Below are 17549 nucleotides of genomic sequence, written 5' to 3'. Positions count from 1 at the left end.
ACTTTTGAGAGGCATATTTGTTTTCAGTTTCTGCCCGAGGCCGGCCTCCAGGTTCCAGTATGAATGAAATAAACATGTTTAGTGCTCAGTAATGCTCACTCCATCCTATTTTGGATTAAAAAAAGGAACAAATAATACTTCTCTCAAAAGAAATTTATATGAAAATCAGTATGTTTTTCTCCAGTGTACAGAAGCATAAAGGGTTTTCATATTTAATATCAAAGACATGGACTCCACTTTTGATTTTGCATACCTCCTGACAAAAAGATCTTTATCCTGTCACAGATTTGTATCATTATAATATATGTTAGAATAAATCCTTAGACCTTTGTTAAAGCATGTTAGCAGGTAACCCTGCAGTTTTTCGTATAAAAAAAAAAAATATTATATATATATATATATATATATATATATATATATATATATATATATATATATATATATATAGGTAATATTTTTCTTATTATATTGTTATATATGTATTTATTGTTCTTTTTTTAATAATGAAAGTGTTATTACAATTCTAATATTTCTTATTTTGTTTAATATTTGTATTTAATAATAATAATAATAATAATAATAATAATAATAATAATAATAATAATAATTAGTTTAATAATTTATTAAAATTATTTAATATAAAATAATTTATTAAATTAATTTAATTGTATATATATATATATATATATATATATATATATATATATATATATATTATATTTATATGTACTTATGTGAGAGCTCATGTGCATGCATCGCCTCCCTGTATTCGTCCATTTTGAAAGGCTGTACAGGTAAACATACGTTGCTGGACGTATACACTAGCATTGGTGTCAAAACTCCAGTCGACAGCAAGGCGACAGGTTTTGGAAGGCTCTGGGTGCTTTTCCACAGGTGATTTCTCTTCACACAAGGCAGCAAATTGTGCTTGTGCACTCAGAAAACACACGCACACACATCCTGAACCTTTCCTTTGATCTTTTTTGTTTGGCTGAATCACAGAAAACCGAAAGCCTGTGAGTTCATCTATCCCCCCAAAAAAGTAAATCATAACCAAGAGATGGATGGTGCAGGTGAACAGTGATGAGAGATATGCTGACTGTAGGTCTGAATGCCCTGGCAAGTGGTACCCTTCAAACCCGTGGCTATATCCTCGTCAGCTAAAGTTAGTGTTGAACTACATCCAAAATGGTGCTGCATAAATGTTTATCTCCATCACCGTGACAGGAGTTTGTTAGCATGACTCTGATACTCAGCATGGGTGCAGTTTGGAAAACTCCTTTGGAGAAATGTTGATTGCTATGTCCTTAAAATATGGTAATTTATACAATAATCAGAGGTTTAGATGGATTACTCATCTTCTAATCCATATGCCTGTACAGTGAATCATGAATAAATAAAAGCGCATACATGTACAAACACACACACACTCTGTGCTGAGTCATCATTTCATGTCACCGAATGAAAGCATCTTCAGTTCGGCAGGCCTGAGGAGTTTGCTAATGATGAAATGACGCTCAGAAGATAAAGTTCAGCTCAGAGCTTTGACATGCCCACAGCAAGCTAGAAAATACAGCCGCATTATTATTTTATTTTTTCTCAACAGATTTAGTGTGAAATGGCTCGTTGCCTCAATCACTGCTTATGTAATGAAGGAATTTCCACAATTATTCAAAGGTGATATTTGATTATGCTCCTCTGGTATCAGAGAGTAAATAACAAACTGATATTTCCTGAAACCGAAGCTGACACTGCACCTTAAAAAAAAAAGTTCAGTCCATGTCAGTGCTCCCTTAATAGTGCAACTCATTTCCACTGCATAAGACTGCACCCTAGTGGTTAATGAAAGCATCCACAGAAATATAAGATACTTCGTTTCAGCATCATAACGATGAACAGCTTCATGTCTGTCAGATGAAGGGTGACTCACTGAGGTGGTAATAGAAATCCACCAGCAGGGGTATGAAATAATAAGGGATGAAAAAAACTAAATCCAAACACTATTCGAAATTGTCAACAGGATCAGAGAGCAATATAAAAAAAATTGGCAAGTGTTTGCAAAGTAAAACCGGTATAATTGAGTGACAATGTGTCTAAAGACAATGAGCAAAAATGGTTTGCCGTTTCCCAAACTCCAAGTGAGGTTCACTATTAAGGGAGCAGTGAAATTGACATATTCTAGCTTTGTTTCCTATTGTCAGTGTTGTTGCTTAGCAACAAGGCATATTTTTATTGCTAAACCTCAGCTACTCCAGAACATTCTCCACTGACACGGACGTCTGCCAAGCCTGTTGTTACAACGTTATCAGATGATTTGATGTTTGTTTCACACACTGACGATATCTCTATTAGGGTGTCGGGTGAGGAACAATAACCGAGCTAAAAAAACATCTCCTGAGTGACGAGCAATGGACAGATGCCCAGAGAAAAGCACTGGGAACAAACAAGCCGCACTACTGGCAGAGATAACACGGGGTAAAAAAAAAAAAAGAAGGATGGAAAACTCTGGCTGCCTCACAACAGAGGAAAAAAAACAAACAAAAAACACAGCAGAAGTCGAGCATCTCGCCCAGTTCCTATTTTATGTTCTGGCAGCAGAGCTGATAAACCCTTTACATGCAAACGAGCCTCTCTGACTAACGGCCGTTTCACACCGCAAGCGTGAGCGGCGCGTGAGCAGCGCGTATTTTTTTCGGCGCCCATGTTAATCAATGAGTGCATTCACACCGGGAGCAGGAGCAGCACGTGAGCGTCAAGCAGGAGCGTCGCGTGAGCAGCAGTGAAGCGGGGGTTTCGGCTGCGAGCCTATTTTTGCTGCGCTGCTGACGCTTCTGACGCTCAATTAAAGTGAAAGCACACTTTTAAAGGACAAAATAAATGTGATTTCACACAAAAAGTGCCTAAAATGCACACAGGAAGCACGTGTAGTGTATTTGAACAATAACTGGAGTATGTCAGAGAAGAAAACGAAGAATAAAAATATCTGTGGAAGATTTTAGCAATTTAAACTTGTTTTGATTATTGAGTTTGGGTGAAAGTATGGTTATGATTATAAAAAATAAAGTAAACTAGCCAGAAAATATAACAAACTTTCGTTTAGTTTAGTATTTAATACTCAGACAGGTAAAGGCTCTCGGTCTGCAGCTGCAGTCACGGTGCAAAACGAAAGCACACTTTTGATGGACAAAATAAATATAATATCACAAAAGCGCTCAAAATGCAGAAAAATAAAACGAAGAATAAAAATCATCTGTAGAAGATTTACCCATTTAAACTTGTTTTAATTATTCAGTTTGGGTGAAAGTATTATAAAAAGTAAAGTAAACTAGGCAGAAAATATAATAATTTATTTTAGTTTAGTATTTAATACTCAGACAGGTATAGGCTCTATCATTGTGGGAGCCGCTGCTGTGACGCTGCACCAACGCTTCCAGTGTGAATACACTCGCGCGTCTGCAGCTGCAGTCACGGTGTAGTTACGCTGAAGTGCAGCTCACGCGCTGCTCACGCTTGCGGTGTGAAACAGGCGTAACGCTCTACTAAAAGGCCTGCTGAACTGAAATGCATGCATTTTACCAAAGTTTAAATAATATCAATAATTCAGTGACATCTGCTGTTTGCGAGGAGAATGACCCCTGGCAGTGACGCTCTGTGAGTGTAAAATGAGTTCAGGGAGAGAAATGAGCATGGCTAATTTACTGCTGTGCTGATGGGACAAACTGAAAGGGAAATGATGAAGCTGGCTGTGAATGTGTGAGTAAATGTGTCAGCCTCATCTTACTCTATAATTATACATGTATTTAATCAGATATATACATTATTAAATATGTAATAATTTATCTAAAGTTATTATTATACATGTTTTTAAAATGTGCATCGCAGTGCAAGTAGACACCACTTGTAGTTATTATTATTATTATTAAAATGTGATACTCTACTACTACTACTACTACTACAATTACTATTGTTTATTATTAAATATAAACATTGGTAACAGAAAACCCAGAAAATGCCTTTTAAATAACATAATTAACAATAATAATAATAATAATAATAGTAGTATTATTATTATATAACTATTATTATTAGTTTTAAAACGTGCATCACAGAGCGTATTAAAATATGAGTTGTGGGTGCCTTAAGCATAAAAAAAAAATCTAACCCTATATGACAAACTGCCAAAATGAGGGAGAAACAACGAGGGATATAAGGTCTAAGGATATGACACACGTCATTGTAACATTGTAAGAATAAAGGCAACTTTTTTGCCCATTCCTCTTGGAATTTTCAGTCTACATTATTGTCTTCTGAGTATCTGAATAATTCATTGTGTTATCGCGGTCATGATCAGACTGTATCAGTGTCCTTATTACATACATTTCATTTGAAGATGTGATTAAATATGTGCGCAAACACACTGCTGGTTATGAAATATGTCCATAAAAAACTTAAACGTGCTCTCTCCGGTCTGTATCTGATCTATATCATCCATTTAGAGAGTAGGGGTAATTATATTTTGCTGTGTGTGTTATTGTAATGCTACCTTGGTGCTGGTGATCAGCTGACTCCTAAAGTGTTTTTTTTATATATATATATTCTTCATATTCTGTGTGGTGGTCAGTTCACAGCAATGACAGATATCATCTTTTCCAAAAAGCTTAAATGTATTTTTTTCTGTTACGAGCATATATATATATAAAAGGTTTTATTATATATAAAGTATATAATATATATAAGTATATAAAGTACAAAAAATAAATAAATAAATAAATATATATATATATATATATATATATATATATATATATATATATATATATATATATATATATATATATATCATCGGAGGAGGGGGGGGGGGGTTACATGGTTTTAATGTACCATGAACTTTAATGTAGTACATGGTACATTAAAACCATGTACTACTACTGCTATTACTATAATCAAATACATTTTTATTTTTAATAATATCAAATAATATCATCATGATCAGAAAATATACAGTCAATTTGTAAATGTTATATTACTTATGCTTCGAGAGCAGATTGTAAAATGGAGAGGTAAAGTTAAGGGGAACCGGGCATGACGTAGACTTCTTTTGCAGACATGGCTCTCCTGCATAGTGAGCAGGTGTACTACAATAACAATAAATACTTGAAAAACTGTAACGGAAGCTGTAACGGAAAATCACAAACCCTAAAAGCGGGGTTGGCTCCCAGCTCCAGCAGACACTTCACTGCAGAGGTGCACAGGTTCGAGGCAGCGATGTGCAGCGCAGTGCCAAAGTCAAAATCACAGCAGGTCGCATCCACCTCTGAAACCAAACAGACCACATACGGACATCGTCACACACACATGCATTTGCCAAGGGATTCAAATGGGAGATTTTGATTCCCACTGTTTTTCCATTATCCCTCCTCACCTCCTGGCTGTGACGCCTGCAGAACCACTCGGATGAGAGGAGGCACGTCGAAATACGCGGCGTAGTGGAGAGCGTTCATGTTCGTCCAACGGCTGCGTAAGGACGGCTCGGCTCCCAGAGATAACAGCTGACGGGCGAAAGCGGCCGCACTCTCAGCATCACCTGCAATCAGATGCGATTCTCACATCGGTTCTTTTCCCAGCTCTCACAAGTGCTCTAGCAATGATCTGTCCTTGAGATTTCTAATGAAACATCCTATCACAAGTAAATATACATGAAAGAGATTTGATTTCAATTGTGAGCATATGACTACACGCTCGCTCACCTATTCCAGGAGCTCCTGCCTTGCAGCAGTAGTGTAGCAAAGTCATGTCAGTAAGACCATCTCTGTCATTGACATAACAGCCTCTCTTCAGAATCTATAGAACAAAGAAAATCACTTGAATGGATACAGCGCAAGGACATTTCATGCTGACAGACACACACACACACACTGTCTAGAGAGATAATATTGCAGTTCACAGAGCCTGACACTAAACGCAGGGTGGGGGAGTGTGTGGGTATGTTTTATGACATCTGCAAGAAAACGTGAAATTAAAATTGACCCTGTTTAGTTGAATAAACGTCCCTGGCCTCGTTATGCAACAATCAGTGCATGTTATTTGAAAGGGGGAAAAAAGTGTTTTCACAATCTTTCATTGAAATGTAATTACATTCCTTGCCTCTGACACATTTTCAGGAAAAATAAATATACCAATTACGATTTTTATGTTATGTTAAGTCTTTTGTTCTCTCCAAAACCTAGTGAGGCGCCTATATACTGTAGGCATCATTTTAGGGCACAGAAATCCTATTCAACATTTCTGGTTCTATGTGCACTATTTTGCCAAAAGTTTTGGGACGCCTGCCTCAGAGTCCTGCAACGGGTCGGGTACCCGCGGGTATCCGCGGGTACCCGCATAAAAGTGGCTAAAACGGGTGGATTATGACATTTATAAAATTCACGGGCGGGGATGCGGGCGGATAATTAACTCTGTGCGGGCGGGTAGTAGCGCGGATGGGCGGATGAAAAATATGAGCAATATTTCTGTGGCAAAGTGAACGCGAGAGCGAGAGAGAGAGAGACCAGGGCGTGATTGTGAATTAGCGTCACCTGCGAGCCACACCGGTCTCGAGTCCTCTGAGGGAGCTCGGAAGCATATAAGGACGAGAGATCACCAGACCTGGATTTGACGTTGAGTTGTGTTTACGTTTTATTATGCGTGTGCGCATGGGAGATGTCCATGAAGGGCTACTCACGTTACTTTCGTTTTGTTTGGTTAAGTCTTTTAAATGTTCGCTGGTTCCCAGCTCCTTCTTCCCCCATCCAACTTTTTGTAGGCTATTACAATTTCTATGTCCAAATTACCATTACACATACACGCAACAATGATATACCATTTGACCCATCACGTCACCACCACTGCGACATTGAAACTTTAGTTGATGCCTCTCGTAGCGCAGAAGGAGCGAGCGTTGCAGGAGTAGCAATGGATGAAGTAAAAGTAAAGCTGGTGAGTGGAGTAGCTATATGAAATTGTTGACAATGAGTCTTTAAAGGCACTTTTGCCTGTTTCATTAGCCCATTCATGACGCTGTTGGTGTTGAGAGAGGTGTAGGATAAAAAAATAAAGCATTTTAATTTGAATGTTTTAGCGTGTGTGATTTATCGCGGGCACGGGTCGGGTAACGGGCCAAATATTAACGGGTCTGGGCGGGTACGGATTTAATTTTGAAATTTTCACGGGTCACGGGTCGGATCTGGTGCTAAACCTTGCGGGTACGGGCGGGGGCGGGTCTCAAAAAATGGACCCGTGCAGGACTCTGGCCTGCCTTTACATGCATATGAACTTTAATGACATCCCATTTTAAATCCCTAGTTTAATTATGGAGTTGGCTCACCCTTTGCAGCTATAACAGCTTCAGCTCTTCTAGGTAGACTTTCCACAAGGTTTAGGAGTGTGTTTATGGGAATATTTGACCATTCTTCTAGAAGTGCATTTGTGAGGTCAGGCACTGATGTCGGACGAGAAGGCCTGGCTCTCAATCTCCGCTCTAATTCATCCCAAATGTGTTCTTTCAGCAGGTCAGTCAAGTTCCTCCACACCAAACTCACTCATCCATGTCTTTATGGACCTTGCTTTGTGCACTGCTGTGCAGTCATGTTAGAACAGGAAGGGGCCATCCATAACTATTGACTCAGCAAAAAGTTGGTGACTTCTGCACACTGTGACCCTCAGCATACGCTGACCCTGCTCTGTGATTTTACATGGTCTACCACTTAATGGCCGAGTTGCTGTTGTTCCCAATTGCTTCCTATTAGCTATAATTATATAATTGAGAATAATCTTTATGCAAAGTATGGTATAAAAAAATCCTGAAACCTTAAAATTAACAGCATAACACATGAATAAAATATCCTTTTCTAAAAGATTTGTTTCTGGTTTTCAGGAATACACAGATCAGGCAAAACATTACGACAGGTGTAGCTGAATAACTGATTATCTCTTCTTCACGGCTCCTATTAGTGGGTGGGATATATTAGGCAGCAAGTGAACATTTTGTCCTGCCAGAAGCAGGAAAAATGGGCAAAGGGAAGGATTTGAGCGAGTTTTACGGGGGGCAAATTGTGATGGCTAGATGACTGGGTCAGAGTATCTCCAAAACTGAAGCTCTTGTCGGGTGTTTATGCTAAAAAAAACTAAATTCACAAACCTTTTCTCCTGTTATACAGTGCGAATGCATCATGCGATAATTCGATAAAGTAATTATTGTGATGGGCCTACATCATGTTTCACATTGTCTTTAAAGACTACGACTTTGAGATTCTGACCTCATTGCCGATGACACTAATATTTCGCTGGACTTGGGGAACCCACTGCCTGAGAACGGCAAAGAGCTCGGGCACAGTGGTCTGAGGATCCAACAGAACCTCCCGGCACAGAGGATCATTCGGGTCAAAGAACGAGAACTCTGCAAAACAGAACAGTGGAATCAAACCACAAACTAAACATTTGCATTAGTCAATATAAATTATTTAAACCTATTCATTCATGCTGAGCCAGAGCCCCGATCACTCAAATTCAGTTAAACAGCTCAGTTTGAAGAGAATTAAAGTGAAGTGTGCGAGTGAATGAGAAGTGAGTACAGAGAGAGAATGATGTATCAGAGCTGACAGGCAGAAAATTGGAAAAGAATTTCTGTGACCTTGTCAATACTTCAGTTTTACAGCAGCTTAAGCAGTGTCCGCAATTTAGGGAATTTACTCCATAAATAAAGCTACACTTCAGAAAACAGCTAAATAAGTTGTGTTTACTGGCCAGGCAGCCTCACGACCAAAACAAAAAAAACATTTTAAAATCCATCGCTGTACAACCACGAGCGGAATTTGATGAGAAAACTGGATAAAAATAACTGGAGTGTCAGCATTTTTGGTGTGACCTACTTTAAAGCTTGCATGAGAACATTCTCACAGGCTAAATGTTTAACAGAAAGTGAAAGGATATCTGAAAGTCAGTGACGTGTACAGACCCGCACGCTCACCACAGTCTGAAGGCATTGGCGCTGACGCCACCTGATGGATCACCGGTCGCTCAGAGTTATGGGAAATGATACTGTACCGCCCCAGGACCGAGTCTCCCTCTGAAGACTCCCTCAGCACATCCTCCTTGGTCATCTCACCCTCACCTCCTAAACACAAACAAATTTACAACAAAGCACATTAATAGTCACATCTTGGGAGACAATATAGGCTTAATTAACCATGGATGACAATGATAAAAAAAATGATACAAGATTTCAATGTTGACAGGTATCCAAGTAATATAATATACACTACCTTTCAAAAATATATGTAAGTGTGGTCACTAAGGCTGCTTTGATCCAAAATACATCAAATACTGTGAAATATTTTTACAATTCAAAACAACTTTCTTCTATTTGAACATGTGTTAAAAAACAATTTATTCCTGTGATAAACAAAGCTGAATTTTCAGCATCATTTCTCCAGTTTTCAGTGTCACATGATCCTTCAGAAATCATTCTGATAGGCTGATTTGATGCTCAAGAAACAATTATTATTATTATCAATAAAAACAAATTATAGAAAGTTCAAATGAACAGGAAAGCTTTTGTAATATTATATACTACATTTTAAAAGTTTGGGTCATTTTTTGAAAGAAAATAAAAAATACTTTTATTCAGCAAGGATGCATTAAATTGATCAAAAGTGAAAGTAAAATACATGTTTAATGTTCTATTGCTATACAACCAAAAAGTGTCTAAATACCTTGTTTTTTTAGATTTTTGTTTTATTGCATTTGATATGTTGTTATAAAATGCAATTACATGTTACAATTGTATTCTATTTTAATATATTTTAAAATGTAATTTATTAATGCGAGTCATTTTTTTGTGTATGTGTGTGTGTGTGTGTGTGGGGGTGCTCAACTTTATTCCTATGGGTGACGTCAAGCGACTTTAACGCACCCGCACAGCATTCCGGGAAGGCAGCGCTGCATTTGAACCGATTTGAACGCAGAAATGACGGGAAGCGTCACTACATTGTCGTGTCGCAAAAGTGGATCTCCACGGTCACTGGTGTCACAGGACTTCACAAAATCAACAGTTACCAAAGAAGTGTGTTTTTGACGGAGCGGTCCCAGCGATAAAGGTCCTGCTTTGGAAACAGGCGGTGAGTAAAACTACTTCAAATGTCTATGTTGTTGGCTATCGTCGTGTAAGTAAACATCAGTGTGGTGTGGCAAGCAGCGGGGCGAGGGACCGCGAGAGCGGGCCGGTGATTAATGTTAACGAGTGCCAGCTGCGTGGCACACCGGTCTCGTCTCGCGGCCATGTGACGGGAGCATAAAAGGAGGAACGATGGCAGCGGAAGACGAGAGAGGACCAGGCCTGGAGTTTATGTTATGTTTTGTTTATGTGTTTGTGGGCAGTCGTCCGTGAGGGGCTGCCCACGTTTTATTTTGTGTGTGTTTGCGGGCAGTCGTCCGTGAGGGGCTGCCCGCGGTTTTACTTTCGGTTTGTTTATTTCTTTGGAATTAAAGTTTGTTTGAACGTTCGCCGGTTCCCGCCTCCTTCCTTCCCAGCTACTAACTTCGTTACAATCAGTAAACAAAACGAGTGATTAGTCATTCAAATGCGATACTCCATTGTTGTTCTCTGTATAACGTTACACTAGTCTGACGTGCAAAACTGTTTTGCTTGCTACTGCTAAGGTTTAGTCACGTAAAATAGTCCATAAACCAAATCATGTCCTCATAAACTGCAAGTAAACGCACACAAATGTTGACAGGCCACTAAATACAGTACATACCACAGAGACGGACGTCCTGCTGCTGCTGTTTCTCCTGTTCAATTTATTTCAGCCTCCGGATCTGATTCTGGATCATATATGTATTAGTTGATTCTGATTGATAGCCGTGGTATTTAGGGTAACATTTTCTTTTTCACACTTGAGGATGTCAGCTTTCAGAAGCTCTCAATGCAGTAGCTGCGAGTGCTCGTCATTCTTTAGCTCCGCCCACACGATATGCCTCCGTCCGCTCGTTTTTTTTCTGGAAAGACTCGGTACAGCCTATCTTCCTTTTATATATATATAATAAAACTAAAGACTTTTTGAGGATATGAAGGATGCAATACTACTCTATAGGTACTCAAGATTGACATGAGATTGACTGAAACTGAGTGTTTCACCCCCCTTTAAGTCTGCAACAATGTAGAAGTGTTTAGTCTCTTTTGAGAAATTGAATGCATCATTGTGGAATAAAATTTCTTTAAAAAAAGAGAGAGAAATCCAGTAATATAGTCACTTGACGTCTAATAATTATGCCAGACTGTGCTGTATTTAGATCTGTTATGCAATTCTCACTTTTCACAACTCATGGGTAAAATCAAGTTTTTCCTTGTGTTTTTCTTCCTTCGATACGCTGTTTCACTCGGAAAGAAAGTAGTATAATGCAACCTCTGTTTAATGCTGACTTTAAGTGTATGCATAAGAGGTTTACAATCCCCTTCTTATAATGTAATCACAGTCTACTTAATTCAGTGCATTAATTCAGGTTATGCTTTTTATGATTTATTAATGTTATGATATTTAATGTGTGTATTTGCTGCGAGAGAGGTGACTGGTGGTCTGTCAGGAATGCAATAACAGTGTTTACTCAGTTACCATGGATTTCTATCAAATAAATATGTATTGTTTTTTAACTTTATTATATTTAGGGTTAAGCTTTGAAGTTAACTTTTTTTTTTCAGTTTTACTTATTCATTGCTGTGATTATATGCTTTTTGAACCATGCTGGCAGCATGAGACAAAGATCAACAAACCTATCATCACGAAGGTCAATAATGGACCTAATGCTTAGCATTTGTAATTCCTTTAGGGGAACAGCTCCATTAGTAGATGCCTTATCGTAAATCAAAACAATGAGTCATAAGTATAAGTTTAAATAAGCTCAAGCTTGCTGTTGCATATTGGTGTAATGTTCTATCTCTATGAAGAGAAGAGTCCTCCTTTGGGATTTATGAGCAACACTCAACTCAAACAGAGGTCCCAAATACATACAAATCATGATATAAAATTGTGTCTGTGAATATTAAAGTGATAATTCACTGAAAATTAGCCCATGATTTCCCCTCAAGCCATCCAGGGTATATATGACGTTTTTCTTTCAGACGAATATAATCTGAGTTATATTAAAAAATGTCCTGGCTAAACCAAGCTTTATAAAGGCAGCCCAAAATTAAGCCAAAAAATGTGCATCCATCCATTATAAAAGTAATCCATACGGCTCCAGAGGGTTAATAAAGGCCTTCTGATGCGAGTTTTTATGAGAAAAAAAAATCTACATTTAACCCATTATAAAGTAAAATATATAGCTTCTGCCAGACCACCTTCCGTTTTCAGAAGGTTTAGAGTTTACTCTCAGCAAACTAGTTTCTCCAAATTTACTAATGCAGAAGAGAGTAATACAGTGCGTTAAGGACCAATCTACAAATTTGAAAATACAGAAAACTAGTACTTGGCCTTAAAAATAAGCAAAGCAAATATGGAGTGGTTAAAATGCAATTCAAAACTTGTTAAGCCCCACACCCCTACTATATTCTTTAGTGTTCCACAGGGGGAAAAGTCCTACAACTTCAAGAACCTTGGAGTTGCTTTTGATGATCAGTTGCACCTCACAGACCATATGGCTAGAACTGCACGGTCCTACAGATTTGAATTATACAACATTAAAAAGATGAGGCCAACTTTGCTATATTTTTGAGCATGGTACACAACTCCTTGTCTAAGCTCTTGTTATCTCCAGACTGGACTATTGTAATGCTCTATATTGGCAGGCCTTCCAGCATGCACTGTCAAACCTCTGCAACTGATCCAGAATGCTGCAGCAAGAGTGGTCAGCGATGAGCCAAAGAGAGCGCACATCACACCTCTCATCATTAACTCGCACTGGCTACTCGAAATAAATTCAAGGCACTGGAGCAACCACTGGCTCGACACGCTTATACCTAAACTCATTACTTCAGACCCATGTGCCCTCCAGAAGCTTGTGTTCTGAGAGTGAGCGCATTGTGGTGCCATCTCAGGCACAAAATCCCTTTCACTGACCTTTACCAGACTGTTCCCTGCTGGTGGAATGACCTGCCTAACTCAACCCGAGCGGATGAGTCTTTAGCCGTTTTCTGCTGAAGACATCTGTTTCGGTAACACTTGACCCATTGACACCAACGCTTACTTTTCTAGATCTATTATAAAAACTTGTACAGTGTTGGAATAACTGGAACAAGTCACACAAGGCACTCACATTTTGTTGCCCTGTTGTTGGTTTGATTGCTTCTATTGAGGGGTGCAGGTATGACTTCACTTTGTAGGCCAAAACTCATTTTAGCCTTTCTGGTGCCCTCGTCCCGAAGCCATTGGGTTTTTTGAATGGGTTTTTGTTTAACTGGCTGAAATAAGGTCAGTGGTGAACACAAGCTCAAGACACTTTCATGTTTTATTCTACAGCATGATTTACTGATTCACTCATGAGGACTCGAGGAGATTAAACGTCATCACGCCGAGCAGGTAACCTCAGTCCACTTTTACAGCCTTGTTATGCTCATAATTGTGCTCTTATAAACTAGTCTAACTAAAACGTTCTGGAAAAATGTGTTGAGAGATCAAACTAAGAGAGATGTCTGAAGCTTAGCAATGGTGACGTTGAAGTCGAGCGACTGTGGTCTAGTCCGTTTATAGCCTACTTTTAGATTTTTATTTCTGGCGACTGCATTTAGGCATCACAAATCATAAAAGAGGTATTCATCTGTGATAATTATCCTGATGGAAAAATCACATCATGAACTTTTGTTGGTCACAGAGCTTGTTTTTAGCGATTATCCAAAAGCCTATGGGAAAATCCTATTGGGTTTTCCTCGAGGGAACCAGTGAGATGCTATCTGCCGGTTGGCCTACAAAGTGACGTCATGCCTGAATCCCTCTATTGCTCTCCTCTTTTGTAAGTTGCTTTAGATAAAAAGCTTCTGTTAAATGATTCAATGTAAATTTTGTACATTTATATTTTGTGTGAACTATTTTTTTAATGTTGTGTTGCTCAAAAATTGCTGTCAGTGTGAATTACTTGTCTATCCACAATTATATAATGCACAGCATAATCTTCGTTTGTTTGTTTGTTTGTTTTGGCAAATATTGATACACGTAATTAATTGCAATTAATAAGCATATATTATTAATAACATTAAAATGAAAACTGACAACCCTATAGCCATTAATAAAGTCACCGGAGCTTGCAATCTCAATTTACAGACATCATTAGCCACAGCATCATTGTGAGCCACAGCACACTGAATTACAAAGCTGCTTAAAATATCACACTCGCTCAGCTTTGGGTGTAATAAAAGAACACTTATTCTGCACCAGAGAAGCAGATTAGAGAGGGCTGAAGCAAATATAAAAGACAAATTCAAATTCTGCATTATCATCAAGCACAAAACCAGTTAGGATTCATTAATAAAAAGAAATAATGAACACGAAACACTCACCATCAGGGTAGTCTGACAGTCTATTTTGTGTTTGCTCAAAAACTAACATTTTGGCAGTTCTATCCTGTTGATGATGAGCTAAAACAAACCTCAACAAATGTACGGTAAAACCTTCCAATTCTGCATCTCTGCGCACTCTGCCATCACCGGACACTTTCTATTCATGAAACACACCCTTGTGAAAGGGCAGGGTTAGTCTTTGTTTGAATGTTTTTAGATTTTCTACTAACTACTAGACATGGGAAAAGATGGTCAACATGTTTATTGCTGGTTAGTAAGGTCCACCAGTCAGTCAAGTAATGTATGGTTACAGGTATCATCATAATATAAAGGTAAAACATTTTTTAAACTAACATTGAAAAGTGGACTGTCAGCACATTATAACAGGTAGCTTAGCTATAATCACGTAATCATTTGGCCCATGTGATGTGATTTGAATGAGCTTTGCAGCTGAGGTGGCACAGAAAGTACAACGCAAGTCAAATCAAATCAAACAGATACAGACACGGAAGATGTTGGATTGTCAATAGCAGCGATAGTAAGCAGAAAAGTTGACATAAATTAACTAGGGTTCGAATCCGCCTTTTGCAGAACTCACTCTACTCCATTCTCCCATCACACATCAGACCGAAAAAGGCATTTAATAAAGTGTCTAACGTATGTTTAATAATAAAGTGTTTATTGGTTAGGTGTAGGGAAGGATTTATTGTCCCAATAAGGTGGCATCCATTCACTAATTTTAATAACTATAATAATTTACACTTGTGTTATTATTGTTTACCGTTTAATGTACAACAACACTGAGGTGGAAATTGTCTGCCACTATTTATAAGTATAAATAGCATCTCACTGCTATTCACACTTATTGCAAAGAAAATACTTTATTTATTATTACCTTTATTTAAAGGAAAGCCACGGGTCCAATACGAGTTAATCTATAACATGTTTTTTTATTATCAGATAAGAATCTCGAATGACTCCGCTTATAAAACAAGCGAAGTTAATGTTAAAAAATGAAAATCATAAAAGCATTCACCCTCATGTTGTTCAACTTTCCTTTGAGGAAGAAAACATTGTGTTAAATGAGCCTTCACTTGTAGTGTGTAATTCACAATGGCTTTTTAAATATACCAATAATTCTGCCATCTTTACAACAGTTCATCCCCTCCTTTGAATCACTGTGCCATTATGACCTTTTCATGGCAACGATTGACAACCAAGAATAGCTGGCATTATGTCCATTATAAGTGAACCAGAGCAACTCAAGGTGTGTCTGCACAGCAAAAACCTGCCCTAGAGGGTAAATACTCTTCTCAGATCAGAGGTTCAAATATCAAAGACAGCATAATAGTGACCAGGCAGCTAAAGACAAGGCATGATAATACTGAAGTATAAAAACAGATGACAGTCTTGTGTAGAAGAGAGCAGAGTTGTATGTGTTGAGAGAGTTTGTGGCTGATCAACTTTAAACACATGAGCTGCCTTTGTAGCTTTGTTGGTCAGATCAGCTGGGCTACTCTAGATACTAAACCTGAAAAACAATAAAAAGTTCAGAAAAGTATACTAAAAGAGTAATTCAATTAAAATAATAAAGAGTAATTCCTCAGCAAACAGCATATTCACCTAATGTTAGTATTTGGTTATTTTTGAGAAGGCAATAGTTGTCAAATAATCTACTTTTTAGGTTGTATTATTTCCAAATCATAATGTTCCCAAAGCATTCATGGAGGTTTTTCTGAGATGACTTAAGAGCATTCCCTGATGGGTATTTGTAGGTTCTGTTTTAAAATCGGCTGTTTCTTATGACTGCTCTATCGCTCATATGAGCAGCGACTGGTATGCCTAGAACTATGTGTTTCTAGATCCACATATTTTGTTTCTGAAACAACATACCTGTCCAAAAATGTTGTCCTATCCCTACCCCTAAACCTAACCACAAGTTATCCCTAAGATCAGAGGGAAATGATAGGTGATTAACACTGATGTAGAAGCACCTAACCCTGAATTTAAGCATAAACTTGACATAAACCTTAAATCTGATTGGCTAAACGGAATGCTGTTCCAGGATCAACAAAGATGATCCATGGGAACATGTTGCACTTGGTGAAATCACACTCACCTTCAGCAAAAACGCTTGAAGACCAGCTTTCAAAACTGCCATAGCGTTTGTGAGTTACCTATTTCAATGATCTGAACACATGGGCAAAAATGGATTCGGATTTGCATTAAGTACACCTGCGCCATGTGCACTCAATGCAAATCCGAATCCACTTTTGATAGTTTAACAACGGAAAAAAGTGGGCACCGAGCCCATAATCCAAAAGATATGGGTGTGTTTTGAGTGTAATGTCCAATAAACCAATCAGAGTCTCATCTCCCATTCCATTTAAAAGCCAGTTTGTGCTTGCACCATGGTGGAATTTGCGAGTTGATTTTCTCAGTGAATAAAGATTATTTATTAAATAGATAGTTCACCCAAAAAAGAAACCCTCAAATCACCCGTGGTGAATATTACATTCTTCTTTCAGACGAATAAAATCACAAGAGTTATATTAAAAATGTCCTGGCTCTTCCTAGCTTTATAATGCAGTAAATAAAAGTCTGTCCATCATATAAGGTGCTCCACACGGCTCAGGGGGGTTAATAAAGGCCTTCTGAAGCGAATCGATGCGTTTGTGTAAGAAAATATCCTTTTATACTTTATATATTTATCAAGTAAATGATCTAGCTTTCGGGCGATTGGCTCCTGCATGGGTGAACTATCGCTTCAAATAAAAATATTTAAAAAAAGTATTGCCTAACCACCGAATAGTGCACTAGGTTATGAAAATCAAAAGAAATAAGTAGAATCACCGTTTCCTCCAGAGCGACTGTACAGCGAAACAAATTGTGTTGCAATATTGTCCTGTTTAACACTGTGAAGCTGCTTTGAAACAATCGTCATTGTAAAAGTGCTATATAAATAAAGTTGACTTGGCGTCTGTTTCCATGGCGAATCATTGATTTGTCGCTCTGTTGAGAATGG

General features: G+C 38.1%; 1 protein-coding gene across 4 annotated transcripts in view; it reads right to left on the bottom strand.

Moving 5' to 3' along the window:
- The window catches only part of zgc:103755 (uncharacterized protein LOC449988 homolog), a 77662-nt gene that overhangs the window by 58943 nt on the left and 1170 nt on the right, over window positions 1-17549 (bottom strand). For all 4 annotated transcript variants that reach the window (XM_067454967.1, XM_067454968.1, XM_067454969.1 and 1 more), the window contains exons 2-6: window positions 9005-9151; window positions 8295-8434; window positions 5748-5841; window positions 5423-5584; window positions 5196-5314 (exon numbers count right to left, since the gene is read on the bottom strand). In XM_067454967.1, coding sequence (XP_067311068.1) covers window positions 5196-5314; window positions 5423-5584; window positions 5748-5841; window positions 8295-8434; window positions 9005-9137 — 648 coding nt within the window. In that variant the 5' untranslated portion in view covers window positions 9138-9151. The remainder of the gene's footprint in view (window positions 1-5195; window positions 5315-5422; window positions 5585-5747; window positions 5842-8294; window positions 8435-9004; window positions 9152-17549) is intronic.

Source organism: Pseudorasbora parva, chromosome 10, assembly GCF_024679245.1.
Source record: "Pseudorasbora parva isolate DD20220531a chromosome 10, ASM2467924v1, whole genome shotgun sequence".
In the NCBI taxonomy this organism is placed as follows: Eukaryota; Metazoa; Chordata; class Actinopteri; order Cypriniformes; family Gobionidae; genus Pseudorasbora; species Pseudorasbora parva.
This window is presented reverse-complemented; position numbering and strand designations above follow the sequence as displayed.